The following is a 24,453-nucleotide window of genomic DNA, read 5'->3' on the forward strand; positions in this document are numbered from 1 at the left end:
TTATTTATTTATTTTTATTTTATTTTATTTTATTTTATTTTATTTTTTTGGTTTTTCGAGACAGGGTTTTTCTGTAGCTTTGGAGCCTGTCCTGGAACTCCCTCTGTAGACCAGGCTGGCCTCGAACTCACAGAGATCCGCCTGCCTCTGCTTCCCGAGTGCTGGGATTAAAGGCGTGCGCCACCACCGCCCGGCCTGAAGTTGTGATTTTAAATTACTCTCAGAGCACCATACTCAATGAATCACCCACCTGCTTTGTGCTTGTCAGTCAAACTACTATGGTCATCTTGGTGAAAATATTCATAACACGAAGTCCCCAAGAGTTCCTGAGGCAGGTATCCTAAAATCGCTGTTGCCCTGCTTGTGAAACAGAAAACAAACATGGCATTTGTTAAAGGTGACAGCTCCCAGGCTACCGCAAGTCCAGGACAGGTGGGACTTCAGGGCAGCAGCCTAGGGGAAGAGCTAGTCACAGGGACCACTGGGCTCCTAAGGGATGCCCTGGTCCTTCCAGCCGCAGACCAGAGCCGCTTAACAAGCCACCCAGGTGACGTCCCAGGGAGTCCAGATGATGCGCTTACAAGGCTACCGCCAACACCGTGGCCGCGGAGCGGGTCCGGACTCAGCACCAGGACTAAGAAACACCTTTCCAGGTTTGTCCTCTGTCTTGACCAAAACCACCAACACAGCCCTATCCTTACGTTGTTTAAACTGTGCTTCCGATTCCCAAGCCCTAATAGAAGAAACCTCCAGCAGAGCTACGGAGTCGCGCCCGAACAACCTCAGCGGGCCCCAGCGGCTTCCCATCGCCAGTGTACGTGCGCGCACCTTTGATCCACATAGACGAATTTCCCATTCATGGCAAAGCGGGTCACGAACTCACTTGGCCTCACTTTGATCTTGCCACTCTTCGGAGGGACGGTGTATGGATGCAACCGGCCCATGGCTACCAGGCAGGTAAGAGGACCACTGTCTTTCTTACTGTCCCTCTCCTTCTCCATGCCAACAACACTCGGGGGCCAGCTTCTCAAGTATCCAGTGCAATGGACAGTGTAGAATTTTCTGTGGTCTAACGAAAAGCCATAGAAATACACTTAGAACAAAAATACCAATGTTACCACCACTTTCTCTTTCCCTCCTTCTACCTCCTCTTTTTTTTTTTTTGAGACAAATTCATCCAGTAGCACAGGCTAACCCCCAGATCCCTACATATATATATATATATATATATATATATATATATATATATATATATATATACCAGGCTATCCCCTAACTCCTGATATTATTGCCTCAGCCTCCCAAGTTGTTGCATATCTGTACCACTATATCTGTCTCTTACTGTTGGCTATGATGATGATTAATAGATACATATGATCATATTGAACCACAGACATATTTGATGAGCACTTGGAAACACATTAAAAGGTTGATATAGGTGGATCTTCTTTCTATGTGTTGCTTTTATTGGTTAATTAATAAAGAAACTGCTTGGCCTGATAGGTCAGAACATAGGTATGCAGGGAAGACAGAACAGAATGCTGAGAGGAAGAAGGCAGTGATGCAGACACCATAGCTCTCCTCTCTGAGATGGACACAGGTTAAGATCTTTCCCAGTAAGCCACCACCTCGTGGTGCTACACAGATTACTAAATATGGATTAAAGCAAGATGTGAGAATTAGCCAATCAGAGGCTGAAACTAATGGGCCAAGCAATGTTTAAATAAATACAATTTGTGTGTTATTATTTCTGGGGCTAAGCTAGCCGTGTGGGATCCGGGCGGGAACGCAGCCCGCCGCTCCTTCTACAAAAGGTATAAAAGAAGACTCAAAAGCTTGAGTTTTCAGAAAAATTCTAAGCAATTAATTTCCATGAAAGAGCTTATCAAACCAGCCCACCAAATGAAAAATGAAAAAAATAAATCATATGCTCAACTATGGGAAAAGTTTACAAAAGCAATGAACTATCATGTGGGCTCAGAAGACGGTGGTGCACACATTGCACATGCCTAAAAAGATGACTTAAATGCTAAAAAGCAGAGAAAGCCCAAAGACATGCTATTTGGAAAGTTCAGCTGTGACTGGGCTTGCAGAAGATCAGAACAGCCATTGTTTTAAACTGGCAGTATCCAAGAAGACTGACAGGACAACAGATTTCATTATCACTATTAGCATGTGTGTGACATGTGCACACACGTGCAGAAGCCTGCATGTGGAGCTCAGAGAACAGCTTTCAGAGTTGATTCTCTCACTCCATCTTTATGTGGGATTAAACTCAGGTCACTGTGTGTCCCTCAAATGCCATCACAACATCTTGTTGGTCCCCAACAACAAATCTTTAAAATATAGTTTGTTTCTCTTTTAACAGTAAATTCTGTAGGTTGTCCTAAGGGTTCCAGTCAGCAGCAGCATAGAGATGAAGAGGGTGAGCCTCAAGCCAGCTGGTCTCACAGCCATGAATGTATAACTTGTCTAACAGCCTTAATAGTTCTGTGAGGTGTTCTAATAGTCTCCGCTTGTCTTTGGAAACAGGCAGGGCCTATGGTGTGGCTGAGGGCCAGGTGTAGAAAGGCTGGCTTGGCTCTGAGCCTCTGTGCCACTCACGATCTTCTCATCTCTTCATCACGCGTGGAATTGTCTCTCGAGTAGACTGTGTGTTGTGCCACAAAACGAGTGTTAACAAATTCATGCAGAATTAAATCCTATCCTGTACCTTTGCTGGTCACAATGGGATGGAGTCAATAAGTAATTAAGAAAACTAAAACCTGTGTGTCTGCGTGGAGGTGGGACAGTGCACGTCCACTCCAAGGGGAATTTAAGATTTCTTGAAACAGACAGAAATGGAAACACCTGTGATAAGGAAAAGGAACAGGAAGAGGATGGACAGGAGGAAGGAAGGAACCTAGGACAGGGAGGGGCATGAGGAGGAGAGCGAATGAGAGCAGCCAATGTATAGTGTATACACACATAAAGATGTCACTTATATCACAATGAGAGCAGCCAATGTATAGTGTATACACACATAAAGATGCCACTTATATCACAATGAGAACAGCCAATGTATAGTGTATACACACATAAAGATGTCACTTATAAAGACATCACAATGAGAACAGCCAATGTATAGTGTATACACACATAAAGATGTCACTTATAAAGACATCACAATGAGAACAGCCAATGTATAGTGTATACACATAAAGATGTCACTTATATCACAATGAGAACAGCCAATGTATAGTGTAAACACTTATAAAGACGTCACAATGAGAGCAGCCAATGTATAGAGTATACACACATAAATATGTCACTTATAAAGACGTCACAATGAGAGCAGCCAATGTATAGTGTATACACACATAAAGATGTCACTTATAAAGACATCACATGAAAGTAGCCAATGTATAATGTATACACTAATAAAGATATCACAATGGTACCAGGTACCTTCTATGTTAACTTAAGAATTCTTTAAAAAATAAAAAAAAAACCACACACAACAGGCTAAAATCTTTGGCATAAAGCAAAAAGTACTAAGAAGGAAGTTTATAGCAATGAGCACTTACATAAAAACAATAATGTCAAGAACACAGAATTCGAATACACAACCTAATGATTCCTCTTAGAAAGCAGGAACAAAGCAAACCCCAAATCAGAATAGCTCCAGGTTTGTTCTTCTGGCTCAGCTCAGTGCAGTCTACAGATTTGATGCAGCCCTTATCAGAAAAGCAATGACATCATTAACAGAGCTGAAAGAAATCCTAAAACTCACATGGGAACACAGAGGAGCCCAAACTGCAAAGCTGGAGGTGTCTAACTTCAAAGTACAGCCCTGAGCCATGGTACCAAAAGCGCATGGTAACGGCACCAGAACATATACACAGTCCAACGGAGCAAGCGAGGAACCCAGAGACAAACCCACAGGTCCGAAGACAGCTGATTCTCAACACTGATGTGGGAAAGCCTGCGCCAGAGAAATGACAGCTCCCTCAGCAAACAGTGCTGGGGAAACGGGATAGCCATTCACAGACACGAAACTGAAGCCCCATCTCTCACCCTCCACAGAAGTCAACAGAAACATGAATGAAGACCTCAGTGTAGATCTCAGACTTAAGAAGTTACAAAGAGGAAACAGAGCAGCTACCTCAGATGCTGGGACAGGCAAGCTTTTCCCAGATGGGACTCCCAGGCTCAAAATCTAGTCCGCAGTACACAGTCAACAAAAGAAAAAACACAACCCAGAACTAGGAGAGACTTGACAGAGGGTTAATATTCACCATATATAAAGAATGAACACACAGGGGCTGGAGAGATGGCTCAGAGGTTAAGAGCACTGGCTGCTCTTCCAGAGGTCCTGAGTTCAATTCCCAGCAACCACATGGTGGCTCACAGCCATCTGTAATGAGATCTGGCGCCCTCTTCTGGCGTGCGGGCATACATGGAGGCAGAATGTTGTATACATAATAAATAAATCTTTAAAAAAAAAAAAAAAAAAAAAAGAATGAACACACAAACTTCACAGGACAGACATCAATCCAAAGACTCTCCACTTGGGCTGGCTGGTTTTGTGTCGACTTGACACGAGCTACAGTCATTTGAGAGGTGGGAACCTCAGCTGAGATTGGGCTGCAGGCAGGCTTATGAGCCACATTTTAAACTGGTGGTTGCTTGGGGGAGAGCCCAGCTCCTCGTAGGTGGTACCTTCCTTGGGCTGGTGATCCTGGGTTCTATAAGAAAGCAGGCTGAGCAAGCCACGAGGAGGAAGTCAGTAAGCAGCTCCCCTCCACGGCCTCTAAATCAGCTCCTGTCCCCAGGATCCTGCCCTGCTTGCGTTCCTGCCTCCACTTCCCTGGATGATGAACTACGGGAGGAAGCGTAAGCCAAATGAACAAAAGCTGGGGAAGCTATAGAGAAAGAGGGAGCCACACAGACAGTCAAGGGGAGCCGTTGTTAACATCTACTGTAGGAAACAGTATGGGAATTCTCCAAAAGGCTACAGTATCACAACATCCAGCTACCCCACTTCTGGGCCTATCCCCAGAAGCAAAGTCACAAAACAATCCCACACCAGTCAAGGTACAAAGAGGCCCCTAAAATACCCATATTTAAAGCACATGGTCACACCAGCTATGACAGGAAGCAGCCTAAGGAGCCTGCCAACAGGCAGACAGGTCTAAGGGGACATGGTATACAAAAACAGAGTGTGGTTCACACACAGAGGAAAATGGAATCCTGTTGTTTGTGGCAAAATGAAAGAGAAAAGAGGACACCAGTAACATGGGAATTCAGAAAGACAAGCACCAGGTATTCACACTCCATGAAAACAAGAGATAACTGGTCTACCTTCAGTTAGAACAACAATTACTAGGGACAGCCCTGCCCTGGGCTCTGTACCACACAGAGTCATGGGCAAGAGGGAGGTGACTGGGTGTTCATTAGGTCTCTCAAGTGTCTCCTCCTTAGCCAGGTGGTGGCGCACGCCTTTAATCCCAGTCCTCGGGAGGTAGAGGCAGGTGCATCTCTGTGAGTTCAAGGCCAGCCTGGTTTACAAGAACTAGTGACAGGAAAGGCTCCAAAGCTACAGCAAAACCCTGTCTCAAAAACAAACAAAAAGTGTCTCCTCCTTGATTCTAAGACAGACATAAGACAATTTTCATGAGAATTAAAATGTTCTTTGCAGCATCAGGAACACACTAAATGTTTAATATATCATCAACAAGTGTGATTTTCTTCATGTGTGGTTATAAAAACAATTTGTACCAAAATTTATAAAAAAAAAAAAATAGAACCGTGCAGCCCTATATAAAGACCACTTTTTAGTCAGGTGAGGTGCTCCATACCTGAAATCTCAGTACTAAGGAGGCTGAGATGGGGGTGATGCACAGGAGCTCCAGAGCAGCCTGGAGTACACAGTAAGACTCTGTCTCAAAAAGAAACAAGCAGGAGCTGGATTGATGATTCGCTACTAAGAGTTCCTGCTGATCCTCCAGAGGGCCCAAGTTCAGTTCTCAGCATCCTTGTCAGGCAGCTCACAGCTGAGCGTAACTCCAGTTCCAGGGGTCTAATGGCCTCTTCTGGCCTCTGTGGGCATTGTACTTGCTTGTGCATGTGCACACACACACTCACACTTAAAAACTAAGATTTAAAACATTGCTTTAGGGCTGCCACTCAGGAGGCAGAGGCAGGTGGATCTCTGTGACTTTGAGGCCAGCCTAGTCAACATAATGAACTCCTGGCCAGGGCTACAAAGTGAGGCCCTGTCTCAAAAACAACAACAAACAAATTTTAAAAAGATGTCAAACTTTGTTGTCATTTGAGTTTTTATTTTATTATTGAGACAGGGTCTGGCTATGTAGTCCTGGATGGCCTTGAACTCACAGAGATCCACCTGCCTCTGTTTCTTAAGTGCTGAGGTTCAAGGCTTGTTGTAGGAGGGTCTTCTATCTATCTGTTGCTTCCATTGGTTAATTAATAAAGAAAACTGCTTGGCCTGATAGGTCAGAACATAGGTAGGTGGGGAAGACAGAACAGAATGCTGGGAGGAAGAAAGCAGAGACAGGCAGATGCCATGAAGCTCCAGCCTGATATGGATGTAGGTTAGAATCTTCCCGGTAAGCCACAACCTTGTGGTGCTACATAGATTAATAGAAATGGGTTAATCAAGATGTGAGAGTTAGCCAGTAAGAGGCTAGAACTAATGGGCCAGGCAGTGTTTAAATGAATACAGTTTCTGTGTAATTATTTCGGGCATAAGCTAGCCAGGCGGCAGGGAGCCAGGTGGCGGGAAGCGGCCCACTGCTCCTTCTACAAGTGGTGCTCCAACATGGTAACTAACTCCACATAAAACCTGAGAAGGCTTAAAAAGGAGAGAGAGAGAGAGAGTTTAACACAGCTTTTTGCTGTTTGTGGCTGGTATGCCACAGAGAGATTTCCTGATTCAGCAACAGCACCATAACAAAAGCCACACCATTTTAAAACACAGCTTCTTGGGCCCTGCTGCCCGTGCAAACTCTGGCTATGGTGCTTTTGTGGGCCTGGGTGTTTGTGTGTCCAATCAGGATCAGGAGAAAAGCAGCTGAGACCATGCCAATGGTTCAGCTCTTCCTGCCTGGGCAGACATCAGAATCAGGCTTGGTCAGGCGGGAGAGCATGGCGGATTTCTGCTGCCATACACAGAGAAGTTTCCAGGCTGCACACTGGTCTGCCTGGCAGATTAGGCAATAACTGAGATAAAAATTCTCAGAGTTAAAGTGCTCACTTTGGCTCCTACCTGGAGGTGAAAAAAAAAAAAGCTTTCTGGGCTATGCTCCTACCATGACCTCTGACTCTTGCGGGAGACAGAGAATTTGGATGGGGTTTTGTGAGTAAAATGCTTGCTTGCTTTATGGCAACATGGACTTGCTGTGTGCCTGGAACTGTGCGCAGCTCAGGGGCACCAAATGGCTGAGGGAAGAGCAGCTCCTCCACGCTGAACTGTGCTGATCTCAGGCAGGAACTATCATAATTATCATAATAACAGCGCAGTTAAGGTTTAGACTGGGCAGGAAACAGGCAGTACTGTATTACTTCTACATGGCACAAGTTAAGTTTTTAAGAAGCTCTTAGCATTTTAAGAAGTGCTCCTGGACAGCAAAGAATCACAGATTCACAATAGGACAGGTTCAGACATAAAAGAGCTCTAAATGGGTCACAGTGTTGGATGAGTGTACATAGGCTTGGGAGAGAGAAGAAAAAGAATATAGAGAGTAAAGTTAATGCGTTAAAAAAAGGTAAAGTCTTTAAAGAGACAGAGTACAGATAGTTATAGATTAAAAGAAATAAAAATAAGCCACATAAAAATGGAAAATTCACAGAGAGTTTGTACTCTGTATGTTATTGTACTTTCTTTCCATTTTTTGACTGTGAAGGAGCTAAGTACAGAGAGAGACATTTCATTGTGTGGTCTACTAAGCTAATCCAACATGTGTACTATAAAGCTATCTTGACTTCAGAATTTGGATCTAAGCATATGATGCTTTGGAGAGGGTCTTCTTTTGTTTTCACAGAGGATGAGACCCTGTGGATTGCTTCTATCCCAATATGGTATGATAGACCACGCCCTCCTAAAAGGTTGCTGTGAACACCTTAAGAAAATTACTTCACTCAACTGAGATGAACCTGGCACACAGGTTATACCATGAAAGACCTGATTAATAGCACCCCTATACAGCAGGAAGAAGTTTGGAAAGAAATAACTACGTCCATATTCCCAAATATTGTCTATAAATGTTCTTTTACATTTAAAGGGGGATATGATATAGATATGAATAATTTACATTGGTATAAATTTGTTTTATTGGTATAAAGTTAAGGTCAATTTTGTTATATGTATATGTGTTTCTGCTTTTTGAATGAGGTATTGTGGTTGTGTAGTTCATTTAAAAATGTAATGTATAATTAGGAAATGTAGGTTGTTAATGGATAATCATCAATAATAGTCAAGCTTGTAGTCATGTTAGATTTTCTAGATGTACATAGATATATTTCAGATAGGCATTCTTCATATCTTTCAAAGACTACAGAATATGGCTTTTAATGTTTTAAAAACTTAGGACTTTTCATAACAATGAGACACTTCTGCTCCTGGCAGCACCAATCTACTTCAAGAGGAAGATGGGCATCGAAGAGGCTCCTTATGGAGTTTGATAGCCATTTGGACAAGAAACTGCTCTTGCCTGGACTGTAGCATAAACTGGACACAGAGAACCCACAGAGAGAGGACTGCTGAACTTGCCTAAAGGTGAGATGGTCTTTTGGGGCTCCTGATTCATAAAAGAGTCTGTGAGATATTCTGCAGGACACAGAAAAAAGTGACTGAACTGTCTAAAATTTCCTGCTTCATGGAAATGTCTGCTGGAAACTATGGGCCTGTAGGCTGAAGATGGATGCCCCAACGGTACAAAAGAACTTTGGGTGACTGTACAGGCAGCAAGATGTCTCTGTCATTTCTAGAGTTTTGGAAGTTGCTTACTTCTTGTTTACTTAGGTGATATTATATACTTCTGGAGTCTTTGATGGAGTTGAAGAATGGATAGTTATAGTTTTCCTTGGTTATAATAAAAGATAAAATAGATATAAATATTATAACTGTAATTCTTGCTTGATAACTGTTTTGTTATATGTAATTTTGCTATGTTAAAGTTAAAGCCTTCTCTTTTTTTTTGTTTAAACAGAAAAGGGGAAATGATGTAGAAAGATCTTCTATCTGTGGGCCGCTTCCCACCACCTGGCTAGCTTATGCCCGAAATAATTACACGGAAACTGTATTCATTTAAACACTGCCTGGCCCATTAGCTCTAGCCTCTTACTGGCTAACTCTCACATCTTGATTAACCCATTTCTATTAATCTGTGTAGCACCACGAGGTGCTGGCTTACCAGGAAGATTCTAACCTACATCCATCTCAGGCCGGAGCTTCATGGCGTCTTCTTGTCTCTGCTTTCTTCCTCCCAGAATTTTGTTCTGTCTTCCCCGCCTACCTATGTTCTGACCTATCAGGCCAAGCAGTTTTGTTTATTAATTAACCAATGGAAGCAACAGATAGATAGAAGGCCCTCCTACATCAAAGGCCTCCAGATCTGGCCCCAAATCGAACTTCAGCTTTCTCTGCTACAAGTTCAGCAGCACCACAGAAATCCTGGACAACAGAATGAGCACTGGCTAGAGCGACAGAATAAACAACCTTGGTTTAACACAATCCCACTTAGACACTTTGTATTCTATTTCTTGCCTTGACTGTGGAATTTACTTTTTCTCTTACAGAAACTAATTAGGACCTCGTGTTCCACACCAGACACTGAATCGCATGCTTGCATGCTTTCCCGGGAGTCCCACCTTTCTTCTTTGAGCAGGATGAACGTTGAAGTTCTTCCTTGACGGGGATTTTACAGCTCTTCATTCTAAAGAAGAAAGATCGTCTGGAGCCAGATTGCATGTGCGGTCGGGGCCGGGACTGTAAACCTGCAAAGAGGCTTTCACAGTGGCGGGAAGGAGAACAGAAAGGTCACAGACATGCTTAAAACCCACCTCCTCCATCCTCTCTTCTTCCCTTCTCTTAAAAAAGGAAATAATCGCAGTGTACATCTTTAATCCCAGCACTAGGGAGGCAGAGGTAGGCAGATCTCTGTGAGTTCAAGGCTAGCCTGATCTATGTAGGGGGCTCTAGATCAGCCAAAGCTGCATAGTGAAACTCTGTCTCAACAAACAAACAAGCAAACAAATACATAAACAAATAAAACCAAAATTATAAACTGACGAGATCATTTTCTCCCCTTAATTTTTAAAAACAATTTATTTGTATTTTATGTGTGTGTGTTTACCTGAGTGGATGTGCATGCCCATGGAGGCCAAGAGAGAGCATCGGACCTCTGGAGCTGGAGTTACAAACAGGTATGGGCAGCATTGCATGTTGGGAGCAGAACCTGGTCCTCTGCAAGAGCTCCTAACTGCTGAGTCACCTCTCTGGCCCCCAAATCACTGTTTCTTGCTTGGCACTAGGCATTTTCACAAGTTGAGTATCTTGGGATAATGAATATGTGCATTTCCCAAGCCCAGTGGTACAAGATCTTTCATACCCTAAAATCTGGGTCATATACAAAAAAGAATAAAACTACAGCAAATTTTTACCTTCAAATAATACTGTCTTATAAAAATTTCATTTGAATTGAAAACTATAAGCAATCATATATTCCCACATATCATCTTCATGTGAATATATGTATTGCATATGTCTGTAAAATGAATTCTTTTTCTCTCTCTCTTTTTCCCTCCCTCCCTTCCTCCTGCATCCCTCTCTCTATTTCCTGTGTGTGGATAAAACCATAACCAACCCGTTTTCTGTCCCTGCCCCCATGCTATGTCATTCCTACCATGATAGACTCTATCCTTCTGAAAGTAAACTAAAAATAAATAAATAAACAAATAGAAGCCCTTTCTGGTGTCCGTGGTGATTTATCACAGCGATGGAAGGTAACTAGTCAGGACATAGGGACAGTGGTAAGAACCCCGAAAGAACTCACTTTTGGTGTCCACAGGTTTCTCTCTTGGGGAGCCATCATAAGAAAGTTGTTCCTTTACTTTGGCGACATCTTTTGGATGTAAAAAATCAAACAGATTCTGTCCCATCAAACTGCCCTGTTAAGAAAGTGGATACACGCTTAACATCAATGAAGTCACTTTTGGACATTTCTTCACACACATAAGATAAATGTTCCTTGATAGAGATTGATATTTTTCTCCCCAGTGCTGGGGCTCAAACCCAGGGCCTTGTGCATGCCAAGAGAGTGTTCTACCACTGAGTTACACCCGAAGACATAAACCTTCCATGAACTTAAATAAAGACACACCACACCGTGAGGCATTAACTTGGGGTTCTGGGTGATATTTGTAAATACAAACAAAAGTGCATTTTGAGGGGCTGGAGAAATGGGTCAGTAGTTAAGGGGCACATGTTTTTCTTCTGAAAGACTCAGGACCCACAGGGCAGCTCACAGCCATCTGTATTCTCGTCTCAGAGGATCTGACAGCTCCTTTGGCTTCTGCGGTACACACGCATGCATGCGGTGCACAGATACATGAGCAGGAAAACCAGCACTGCGGGACATGTGCTCAACTATGTTCATAGCAGTGTTATTTGTACTAGCTGGAAACAACCTAGATGCCCCTCAACTGAAGGATCTACCTGGGCCCTGCACAGAATAGCATGGCACAATCACAGAATTAATCTTTAAGATTTTCAATAGTGGCAATAAGAACCAGAAGGACATTGTATTTATTCTCAGGACCACATGGAAACACTGTGGTTTGATACCTGATCATACTGCAGCATTTTGGAGATGGACTTAGATACGAAGAGAATCCTCCCTCTTTCACATCCGACCACAAACAGGAAGCCTTCTGCTGTCTAGGATCAACACAAAACCCAGACAGTCATTTCTCCTGCACCCAGTCAGCATTGGAGGAGAGACGTGGCTCTGAAACTCTCAGAGTTGTGAAGATAGCCGGCAAATCCCAGTCTAAAATTTTCATATGACATACAGAGAACGTCAAATTCAATTCTAAAGTTTGTAACATGAAAATTTTATCTATAGATTATTTTGTTGATATCTCATTATCAAGCTACTTTACATGTGTGCAGGGTTATGGAACACGGTTCATGAAGGGGAAAAAGAGACATTATGGGGTTAAAGGAGAAAAAGAGAAGGTAACGAACACATGTGATGTGGAAACAAAAGTGGGGGCCATTTGGAGTGAGAAAGGGAACAGGGGAGGGTGGGAAAGGCTAAACTAACCAAGTATGAACATACATGTGTGAAAATGTTACAGTAAAGTCCATCACATTGTATGACAACATTCCAAAATAAAATCACCTTCGCCAGAGTCCAGTCTGCTACACAGAGAACCCTATGAACTTCTCAGAACACATCACTTGTTACAGCTGCTATGGCTGTGCTATGCAAACTGGGAGAGGAAGGGTTGACTCTATGTATGTGCATGTGTGTGTGTGTGTGTGTCTGTGTGTGTGTGTGGTCAGCATGTAAGTCTGCGCATCAAGTATATGTCTGGTGTCCATGGAAGCAGAAGAGGGCATCAGATCCCCTGGAACTGGAATTGTAGATGGTTGTGAACCATCAGGTTGGTGCCGGGATTTGAACCTGGATCGTCTGGAAGAGCAGCCAGTGCTTTTAACCTCTAAACCATTTCTCCAGGCTGGTACCCCCCAGGGAAGCATTCCCTCTCTTTTGTAATAGTCTCGTGTGGCCCAGGCTGGACTCAGACTCGCTATGCCGTCTAGGACAACTTTGAATTTCCATTCCAGTCCGCCTGCCTTCATCACCCGAGCGCTGGGGTTCCAGGCATCCACCACCACACCTGTTTATGCAGAGCTTGGGTCTGGAGCCCAGGGTTGTGTGCAGCTAGGCAGGAACTCTGCCAACTGAGCTACCTTCCTGCGCTCTGACTCGTCCTTAAAACAATCAACAGGAAGAGTTAGGTGACGTGTGCTCCGGAGAGCTGAGGTAACAGGAAGCAACGGGTGAGAAAAGCGCCCCGTGACTATTGGCTGGGCCTCCAAAGCCCTCTGCATGATTAGCTAACACCGCCCTGTATCCCCAAAATCCATTGTCAGGGCAAGTGAGATGGCTCCATGGGAAAAGATTCACTGCCAAGTCTGATGCCTGAATTTGAATCCTGGGACCCACATGGTGGAAAGAGAGAACCAACTCCCCCACTGCTCTCTGATCTACACACATGCACATGCCATGACATACATCCCTGCCCCCTACTGCTCTCTGATCTACACACACAAAAACATGCCATGACACACATTCCCTCCCCCACTGCTCTCTGATCTACACACATGCACATGCCATGACATACGTCCCCTCCCCCTGACTGTTCTCTGATCTACACACAAAAACATGCCATGACATAGTCCCCTCCTCCTGACTGTTCTCTGATCTACACACATGTGCACATGCTATGACATGCATCCCCCTCCCCCTCAGGTCAGTGTAATAAAATGATTTAGATTAACCCTCCAGGAGCTGGGGTGCAGTTCAGAAGTTCAGGACACTTGCTGTTCTCTCAGAGGACCTGAGTTACTTTCCAGTTCCCACAGCAGGCAATTCAAACCGCCTATAACCCATGCTCCAAGAGAACCTTCTGTCCCCAGGGTGTACCCCACACACACAGAGGGAGACACACATATGCGTGAATAAAAAGTAAGTCTTAAAGATTAAGTTAAAATAAGAGTAACTTTTTTAAAGTTAAAAAAAATAACAAAACTATAACATGCACCTATGTCATAGCACAAGGCAAGACTGTCAATCAGACACCAAATTTTCTGCTGTAGAGCCTAGAAAGCCCCACCTGTGAGAAAATAAGGCCATGACAGCAGCCCTCGGAAGGCTCTGAGGAGGTGGTGACCATAGTTGAGGAGGTGTCTCAGGTGTGAGGGGGTGTCTCAGGTGTGAGGGGGTGTCTCAGGTATGAGGGGGTGTCTCAGGTGTGAGAGGGGTGTCTCAGGTGTGAGGGGGTGTCTCAGGTGTGAGGGGGTGTCTCAGGTGTGTGGGGGTGTCTCAGGTGTGAGGGGGTGTCTCAGGTGTGAGGGGGTGTCTCAGGTATGAGGGGGTGTCTCAGGTGTGAGGGGGTGTCTCAGGTGTGAGTGGGTGTCTCAGGTGTGAGAGGGGTGTCTCAGGTGTGAGGGGGTGTCTCAGGTATGAGGGGGTGTCTCAGGTGTGAGGGGGTGTCTCAGGTGTGAGTGGGTGTCTCAGGTGTGAGAGGGGTGTCTCAGGTGTGAGGGGGTGTCTCAGGTATGAGGGGGTGTCTCAGGTGTGAGGAGAGTGTCTCAGGTGTGAGTGGGTGTCTCAGGTATGAGGGGGTGTCTCAAGTGTGAGAGGGGTGTCTCAGGTGTGAGGGGGTTGTCTCAAGTGTGAGAGGGGTGTCTCAGGTGTGAGGAGTGTGGGGTCACTTACTTTGAGGATCAAGTGGCTGAGCTCCTTATCCTGAATAAATGAAGGTCTAGAATTATCTCCTAAGAAAGATTCTGTCACACCTAGAAATAAATAGGCCAAAATTACTGAAAATACAGAGAAAGAAATTTAGTGATTAATCAGTGTGCACTGTGCACAAGCGGCTGCTGTCACCATACAGTGACCCCTCCCTCTTTCCCTTCCTTCCCCCTCCCTCCCTCCCTCCCTCCCTTCCTTTTTTCCTCTTCCTTTTTTTATTGTTACCTAGGGCCTCCTGTATTCTGGGCTGGCCTTGAGCTCACTAAGTCACCCAGACTGGCCTTGAACTCCTGATCTTGCCTCCACTTTCCGAGAGACAGGACCACAGGTGAGCACCACCACACTCAGGTTATGTGGTGCCGAGAACCAACCTGAGGCTTCCTGGGCTCTAAGCAAACACTCCAGCAACTGAGCTGTTTCCCTGGAGTGTCTCTGCAGCCCTGGCCGGCCTTGTACTCATGACAATCCTGTTTCCAACTCCAGATTGCTGAGATTATAGGCGTGAACCACTAAACCTAGCTATTGATTTAATATCCAAAAACATGGAGAGTAAGAGCTTGAGAGAATAAAATGTACACAAGCCTCAGGAGTGGGCAAAAGAGACTCACATTTCTCAACAGACTCATGGAACCCAGATCTCCAAGCACAGAAAAGGAAGTCCCAGACAGCTTTGCTCTCTCCAGCAACCGCAGTCCTGCAAGGTTGCTGCAGGGTCCACAGAACACCCCTTTCTGAGATCTAAACAGGAACCACTAGGTGGCAGTGTGCATCCGATTCATACTTTGCTTGCTTTGAGACCAGGTGTCCTGTAGCCCAGGCTGGCCTTGAACTACTAATCAGCCAGTCCCGGCCTCCATACTGGGATTTTTGATGTCTGACAGCCTATCTTCTCACATGAAGCAAGGGGTACAATTCTGCAAGGGTGTGGTAAGGTGGACAGACATCACAGCCAGGACCAACCCCAGACCGACAGAGTGATCTGTATGGAGACCATAATGCCCAGCCTGGAGCAGCAGCCCTGTCCCTACTCACCTCTCAGAGACTGCAAGTACTGCACCACCCTCCTCAGGACAGTGAGCTTGTCCAGTTTCCGGGCCGCGGGACTGAGTGGAGGGATCATAGAGGACAGCTCCCGAATCAGATGGTTCATCTTGTCTCTCCGCCGCTTTTCCATCTGACTGTGTGCTTCCCTGGGGCGGGGGGGGGGGGGAAGAACCTCCTTGGCTAATGTTCACCCCGTCTCCCAGAGGCACTTGGGGTGCTGGGGCCCACTGCATTCAGGGTGTGGCTGCATTTACTCAGAAGTCAGAGCTTCTGGGGAAAGTGCTTATAAAACCATCTTATCTCCACCATATCCAGTGACTTTGACCAGGACCTTCCTGAGCTACGACATCTGTGGTCCAAGGTCGTGGTTTCCTCCCTCCCTCCTGTGGAACAGCATGTGGCCTCCACACATCAGAGCTGAGCAGACATTGCTGTCATCCTCACTTCACTCCCATCCAGCTTCCGACTGTGTCTAGAAAGAGCTCGAGCCCTGCCCTGACAGACACCAGCACTGATTCTAGTGTTGTTGCTGTGGTTTTTGACCCTAAGTCTTCCATTCTGAGGATATCATCATCATCACCACCATCATCATCATCACCAGCATCATCATCCTCATCATCATCCTCATCACCATCATCATCCTCATCACCATCAACATCATCACCATCATCACCACCACCATCATCATCATCACCATCACCATCATCACCATCATCATCACCATCATCACCATCATCATCATCATCACCATCATCACCACCACCATCATCATCATCACCATCACCACCATCACCATCATCACCATCATCATCACCATCATCACCATCACCATCATCATCATCACCATCACCATCATCATCATCACCATCACCATTATCATCACCACCATCATCATCATCACCATCATCACCATCACCACCACCATCACTATCGGGGTGCCTGCCGCAGCACACAGATGGGGTTCAGACAACAGCTCTGTGGAGTCGGGGCCTTTCCAGCTTTCACAGGATATGGAACTCAGGTTGTCAGGTTGAGGTCTTTGCCCCTGAACACCCCGCCATCTTGGAGGTCTTCACTGCCACCCCCCTGGCTTCCATGGTCCTGCTTCTCATCTTGCTTGGTTCTCCTTGCTCAGCCTAGCACCTTAGACAATTGACTCAGCTTCCCTTCTCCCTAAATATTGGTGTCATCATGATCCTCTGCTTGGTCCCTGTCTCCCAAGATGCAGAGTGCCCTAGGAGAACACCCCCTTCCTAAGGCTCCGTGGTTCCTTGGTTTGTCATTACCTTCTCCCTCCAGCCTTTGGAAGCAGTTCGGCCCCTGAACACTTCCCAAGAAATCTGCAACTAAAGAAAATCCAAACCACAGGCATCCCCTCATCTGCCCCGTCAGACTCCTCCTCCAGGCCTGCAAGCTCCTCCCTCCATGTGGTGGCCCTTGGCTGGCGGCACACGGAGATTTATCCTCAACCTGTTCTTTGCTTCAAAGGGTCAAACAGTCATGAAATTTTATATATATCATTCCACAGTTGCGTTTCTTCCTCCTCAGCCCCCACCAGCCTCACTCTGGAGCCCTGCGCTGCCCACAAAGCCCTTTAAACAGGGCTTCCTCTTGATGTTTTCTTCAGCTGGTTTGTGCTACCTACACTTGCAGAATTGCCATTCAACAATCTTCACCCATTGGATATTGCTCTCCTTCTAAAACACAACGGGTCTCATTTGCTTCTCCGCCTCTTACTCCACGAGTTGTCACATGTTTTTTTTGGGGGGGGGTTGTTTGTTTCCTTGAGGGCTAGAGAAATGGCTCAGTGATTAAGACCTTTGTTGTTCTTGTTCACAGGTGACTCACAACTGCCTGTAACTCCAGTTCCAGGGGATCTGACACCCTCTTCTGTCCACTGTGGGAACTGCACACATGGGGTGCACATATATACTTTCAGACAAACACTCATATACATAAATCTTTTTAAAAAATATTTTATTATTTGTTTCTGTGAGTGTGTGTGTGTGTGTTGTGTACATGCAGGTCAGAGGCCAGAAAGAGGACATCAGATTCCTTGGAGCTGGAGTTACAGGCAGCTATGACTCACTTGTGGGTTCTAGGATCCAAACTCGGATCCTCAGAAAGAGCAACAAGTGTTATTAACTGCTGATATATCTCTTTATCCTACATAGTAGGTTCTTAATGTTGAATGACTACATAGCACAAGACCTTGGCCACAGTCCCTTTGAGAGAATCAGCTCTCCATCCAAAGCCTGAAGTATTCTTGATGAAAGAAGACAGGTGAAGGGGCTCGGGAGGTTTCCCACCGTAGTTCCTGTCATGGATTCTGACCAGGAAGGAAGGAGACCTTGGCTTACCTCTGGGATGGTGCAGCTCACTGTCACCTGACAGGACTTGGAATAACCTAGGAGACACACCTCCAGGCTCGTCTACAAGACGAGGAGAGGGTTAACTGAGGAAGGAAAACCCTCTCTGAATTCAAGGCCAGCCTGAGCTACAAGGGCCACATAGTAAGTTCCAGCTTAGATCGTGTTACATATAGAAATTGAGTCTCATAAAGCAAAAAAGACCAAAAACCAAACCAAACCAAAACAAAATAAAACAGCCACATACACACACACTCACACACACGTGTGTGTGCACACACACTCACAGGCTCACACTCTCACACTCACACACACTCTCACACACACTCTCACACTCACACACACTCTCTCACACACACTCTCACACTCACACACATTCACATACACTCATGCACACACTCTCTCACACACACTCTCACACACACTCATACACACTCACATACACTCATGCACACACACTCACACACTCACACACACTCACTCACACACACACTCACACACACACCTAGTAGGAACTCTCATTTGTTACCAGCTGATATCTCCAGATGAAGGTAACTGTCCTTGGCCAGCTCCCCTTATCCTGTACATCTTGTTAATGGAGAGAAGTAGAGAATACAGAGTCAAACCAGGAAGAAATCTCCCAGTCATACGCAACTGACCGGAAAAGTACTTTGAGGCTTATGGTTGAACCACACCAGTATCACTGTCCTGGGGACCAAAGCTAAAAGATGAAGGATCCTGGTGAGAACCAGTTTAAATAGACCTGGGAAGCTGGCTCGTATTCTCCTCTCTAACTCAGAAGCCGCCCTTCTGCGAGGGTGGGAAACCGACCCCAGCTTTCCCACTCCCACACAGCGCTATCCCAAGATCTGTCCCAAACAGTTTTACTGTAAACCTAGCTTTGGGGGGCTAATGAAAGCATCTCAGGCTACAAGGTGCATAGGAGAGAGGGGCAGGTTGAAGAATGGCTCAGTGGCAGAGCCCCTCCAGTGAGGATAGGGGTGTGGCTCAGAAACACACCTCTTACCTAGCTCGCTTGGGGTCCTGGGTTTATTCCCAGCAACACAAACAAGCAAATACTGAGATCTTTGTTATCGAGCTGGCTTAGTAGCTATGGAAGCAAGAGCTTTATGAGATTAAATTGAGTGCAGATCACTGGGCTATTCTGTAACCGATGAGTTGGGTGGTCAGTGAAGTCACCGGGAGACAAACATGCATGAATGTTTTGCTCCTGGTGCAGTGTTTTGATAAGGGAAGAGGGGAGTTAGCCGTGACCATGAACATTACATACTGATGTAGATTATACACCGACGTCTCATTCAGATTCTGGCTGACCTTCCTGGACTGCCCTCACCACCAGTCCTGGAAGGCAAGATCAGGGACAGGTACAATAGGCCGTGACCAGCCGCCACGCAGCCACAGACTTGGAAATGACTGAAAGAGTTCATGGGGTTGGAACAACACGCACTCACTGGGCCGGGTCCGAGTCACTTCCTTTGCGTTTCCTCGGAACCTCCATTACAAGGGCGCTGGCAGGTCCAGGAGCCGTGAGTCTTATCATGTGACTAGAAACCATAAGAGCATGGCTGTGGTTCTCTACCGGCCCTTTACCTGTGAGTGAGAAAGCACGGAAGAGGGTTTCAGACACTAACTTTCATCTTATGCATGATCGTATCACACAATTCATACAGTAGCTCTGTCTTGAGATCTGAAAACTCAGCTAAGAGAAACACGACAGGATGAGAAATCTCCTTTATTTGAATTTAGAGAATTCAAACATGAGTTTGAAATATGTGTGTTCATTCACCTTTGGAAGTTTATTTTATTTTTTATTTATTTATTATGTATACAATATTCTATCTGTGTGTATGTCTGCAGACCAGAAGAGGGCAGCAGACCTCGTTACAGATGGTTGTGAGCCACCATGTGGTTGCCGGGAATTGAACTCGGGACCTTTGGAAGAGCAGGCAATGCTCTTAACCACTGAGCCATCTCTCCAGCCCCTCACCTTTGGAAGTTTATTGTGTGACAGTAAAACAAGCACACGGAGGGCATGGGGCCCAGAGGCAGCCAGAATGGAGGCAGTGGAAACAGCAAGGGGCTCAGAGAAATGGCAGCCTTGCTTCCTGGTTCTGAAATACACGACTGTGGTTGGCTGTGGCCCTCTGAGGGGGGACTACTACAAGGAACCTGAGAATCACTGAATTCATGATGGAGACACAGGGCTAGGGGCGCAGCTCAGAGGTAGAGCACTTGGCTAGCACACATGGGGTCGTGGGTTCCATCCTCGGTACCACGAAACCCAACAATGGAAACAGGCTTTATGCTGTGGTGATACCCATCAATAATTAATACTGAAAAATACAGACCAAGGAGCCTTAGGAAGGGCGAGGGGGAGAAAAGGAGCCGGTCCCATCATCTCCCAGGACTCTGGTAGGAGGAAAAATTGTTGGAAATGTTTAGAAGGCGATCTGGAACATGGTGTGGAGGGCAATGGCACGCCCCCGAGCCAGCATCCGCCCCTTCGACACAATGACTTTTCTACTAAAATTCATCAAAATCTTTCAACAGTGGCCGAGTGTGACCCAAACACCTCTAACCCCAGCTCTCAGAAGACAGGAGCAGGGAGATCACAAGTTTGAGGCTAGCCTGGGCTACAGGAAATCCCGTCTGACTATCGACGTTGGGACCAGATCACTTAGCATTCTCCTGTAAGCCACGGGATTGAAGGAAAAAGTCAAGATCTGGTAATGTGTGAGAGCCAAGAGCAATTGCCACATCTCAGAGACAAGATCAAGTGGGAGGAAGTGAGGACAGACCTCACCCAGGGTCTTTGATGTTGAATGTCAGGGGGGCAGAAGACACAGCCAAGAGTGTAGCGGAATCCATTTCACTGACCTCCTTTGGAAATGAAATGGGCCTTCCCTCCCATCCACACCACCAGCACGGTGTGCAAGCTGCTTTAGGAGCCGGTCAGGTCAGAGACATATCAGGGAGTTTCACATACATTGAGTTCGCCCAAGTACTTCAGAGGAGGCCAAACCTACTATCTTGTCCAGTAGCCTGCAGCCATGACTAACTGTTATGGGAAGGGGACTTAATTGGTGGCAAGAAATCTCCACAGAAATCCTTCCTCAGCCATCTTAAGTCAGTGTACTCCCTTGCCTCGAGCACACCTTTGGCTAAATTCTGCCTTTGTAACCCAATCTTCCCGAGGCAGACTTAGCAGATCCTGGGTAACATCACTTTACTCTCGGTCTCTCCTCGGTTGACCCCACGGGTTCTCACGGCTGCTGACACACGAGAAACAGGTAAAGCGAAATGGAAAAACTCACAGCGATTGTATTTTTATTGTTCGTTTTTGCTGTGTCTGCTTGGGTTAGCCACAGTTCCCAGCAGCACAATCAAACAATGACCTCTGTAGATCTGACTAATTCCCACCAAGGGTGCACTATGGTCAAGGAAATGCTCCCAGGTAGACTGGAAGGAGCTGATCTACTCCATCAAAGGGCGTGGGACACACCTGACTTTCCTGGGACAGCGGCGGCAGAGCCCCTCAGCCGGCCTGCGGACAGTCCACCCTGCAGGGTCCAGGCTGGCCTGGCTCCCTGCCCCACCTTGCATGCCAGCTCCCTGCCAATCACTGCAAGAAGCCTCCAGCATCTCTGCTCCTCTGGCTGTGCCCAGACACGTGCATCTGCCCAACATCACCCCATTGTTAAGGGAAATTGTTCAGAATCCCTCAAAGCCCTGGAGGCCAGCCAGCACTCCACTCTCCTGCCAACAGACAGGTTCCATTTTAGTGATCAGCATGTCACAGAAATGGCACCACAGGGATTGAAGGAATGTAATCCAAGGTCAGGCGAAAAGGTGATATGTTCTGGAGGCCAGCTGGCCTGGGTTCAGGCTCTGGCTCAGCAGTCTTTCCTTTAGGAAGGAACCTAAGTTCTCAACTCCTCAGCTATGCATCTAGAACACAGAATAAAACAGTGCCGTCCTCGGGCAGCTATTACAGAGCTGGTGGCTACAACTTGGAAGGTGTTCAGAGCATCCCGTGAGAGCCTGAGACGGTGTACTGGGTGTTCATGGAGGCGGGGGACGCGCGAGCAAGCACCAGCGAGGAGGACTGTAGCCACTGAGTCACAAGAAACCGCTGACAGAAGAGGAATTTATCAGTACTCATAAAAACATTCACATGCCATTTCAAAGATAGCCAATTATTACAAAAATATGAAGGAGCCTGAAAAGAAAACAGCGGGAATGTCTTTCGAGTACATTTGTTTTGTTGGTTTTCAGATAGGATCTTGTGTCTAGCAAAACTTGACCTTGACCGTGAACTTGAAATCCTCCAGCCACAGCCTGCTGAGTTCTGAGCCTGCCGGTGTGTGTTTGCGGGTTTGTGTCACCAAACCCAGCATAACAAATACTTTAAAAGCAATAAAATAACCCCTATCATTTACATCCTTAATACCACTGTTTCTATAGTAACAGTGATGCCCAGAATCTAAAATTATTGTCAGCTCCTTGAGAAATCAGTAACAAATCATTTCTAAATCTTCCTCTAAATAGCTTGCCCTTGAAGCATCTTAAATTCTGAGGTGTGGATTTGATGCCCCAATCCCATCAGCCCTTTTGCTTCCTGTCACATGTCCCAGAAGTAACTGTGGTAACTGTGTACAGGAAGTAATAAGGACCAGACAGACGACTGAGTGGGTAGAAACACCTGCTGCAGCCGCCTGAGGGTTGAGCCTGATTCCTGCAATGGTCAGCGAAGAATTGACTCTTGAGAGTTATCCTCTTACCTCCACAAGTGTGCCATGCCATGTGCACACACAAGCATGTGCACACACACACACACACACAAACATGAAATAAATGAATGAATTAGAAACTTAAAAAAAGACGTGCTAACGCTTTAAGGAAATGTTATGCGCTAATGTCTAGGGAACCCTAAAGCGCCGTGGCACAAGGGAGCTGGGTCTGTTCGCTTTCCTTGGAGGCAATGTGGTTGCCTGGGAGACCTGTTAAAGCGGTGGCAGCCTGCTAGGGCGCAGTCCTGTTTGTCTCCATGGTAACACAAGTGTAACTGACCTTTGTCTGCCGTGTAAACTCAGAGAAGTCCAATTCTCCAGCCGAGGAGATGGTACACACGCAGAGAACGAAAGCTGGCCTGGAGGCCGGGGTGTCGCACCTGATATTTTACCAGAACAGCCCTCGGGCCCCGACAATCTTCTGTCCCTTTAGATGTCTACAGGGTATTCAGCCAATGTCAACCGCGTTTATGGCATCCGAGATTCAAACGCTTGTACAGCCAATCACAGTATTGGGGGGGGGCGGGTCAGCAGGATCCCAAGTTCAAGGCCACCGTGGCCTGAGATGCTAACAGACAGGGAGGGGCAGGTACCTGCTTCCCGAAAGGCTGTCGTGGGGACAAACTAAATAGTTCTGAGAATGCTTTTGAAAGAGAGAGTGGGAAGCAGCCTGAAAGACATGAGTGTTGCTTTTCCGGAAAACCAAAGAGAATGAGTGGGAGATGCCCGCGGAAGGACGGCCAGGCCAACCCGCCCGCCCTGTGTAAGAGGCATCCCTCTGCTTTCCCGCCTTCACCCCCAGCCTCAGGTTCAGCTCACTCCCCGTCCAGGGTGATGAACACGATGCTGCCAACCAGGAACCACACAACAAAAGGTACACGTGTCTTTCATTCTGGAGAAACCTCTGCCCCTCAAATGGACTTACTGAGTTAACTGTCCACGCTGGGGGTGGGGGGGACGGACGGACACAGACGGGACTCTAACCACACAGCGAGGCAACGTCAGCAAAGCTGGCTTCCTTTCCCGAAAGAATGCACATGCTGCATCCCCCAGTCACCCGCCATTTTCCCTTGTTCCTATTCTGTCCCCTGAACGCCGCACCATCTCCTCTCTGCAAGATACCCACTGCGGATACTAAAGTGCTCCCTCTTCATAAATTAGACAATGTCTCCCCAGCTTTGAGAGGGGGCCTTATTCTTTGTGGTTAGCCTATTAGGTTTTGTTTTGTCTTGTCAATACCATATAATGGCAGCCCATTTCTGCCGTGAAATGTCCCCACAGGCTCATGTGCTCAAGCACTTGGCCCCCAGGTGGTGGCGCTGTTTGGAAGGTGGTGGACCCTTTGGAGGGGGAATCTCACTAGAGGAAGTGGGTCACTGTGGGTGGGCCTTGAGGTTTGATAGTCAGGCCACACTTTCTGTCTGTTCTCTGCTTCTTGTGGACACAAGGTAACCAGTAGCCTCACACTTCTTTAGCCATGCCTTCTCTGCTGTGGTGGGCTGTGTACCCTAGAACGGAAAGCCAGAACAAACCAGCTTCTGAGTCATTTCTTCTATGACACATTCGTAAGGAGAGAAGCCAGGAATGTAAGCTCTCCTCCAGCCTAAGCCACTACTGACCTCTCTAGGCTGAACTCTGGCTCCAACAGTGCATACTTGATGGGTCTTTCATGAACGAACC

General features: G+C 46.4%; 1 protein-coding gene across 1 annotated transcript in view; it reads right to left on the reverse strand.

Moving 5' to 3' along the window:
• Positions 1 to 15,676, reverse strand: part of Bmal2 (basic helix-loop-helix ARNT like 2) — a 34,732-nt gene extending 19,056 nt beyond the window's left edge. The window contains 7 exon segments of the mRNA XM_057769858.1: positions 251 to 357; positions 829 to 1,069; positions 9,874 to 10,010; positions 11,058 to 11,172; positions 11,849 to 11,941; positions 14,514 to 14,593; positions 15,582 to 15,676. Of these exon segments, the coding sequence (XP_057625841.1) occupies positions 251 to 357; positions 829 to 1,069; positions 9,874 to 9,973 (448 nt within the window). The 5' untranslated portion in view covers positions 9,974 to 10,010; positions 11,058 to 11,172; positions 11,849 to 11,941; positions 14,514 to 14,593; positions 15,582 to 15,676.
• Positions 15,677 to 24,453: the final 8,777 nt, after the last annotated feature.

Source organism: Chionomys nivalis, chromosome 1 (genome assembly GCF_950005125.1).
Source record: "Chionomys nivalis chromosome 1, mChiNiv1.1, whole genome shotgun sequence".
Lineage (NCBI taxonomy): Eukaryota > Metazoa > Chordata > Mammalia > Rodentia > Cricetidae > Chionomys > Chionomys nivalis.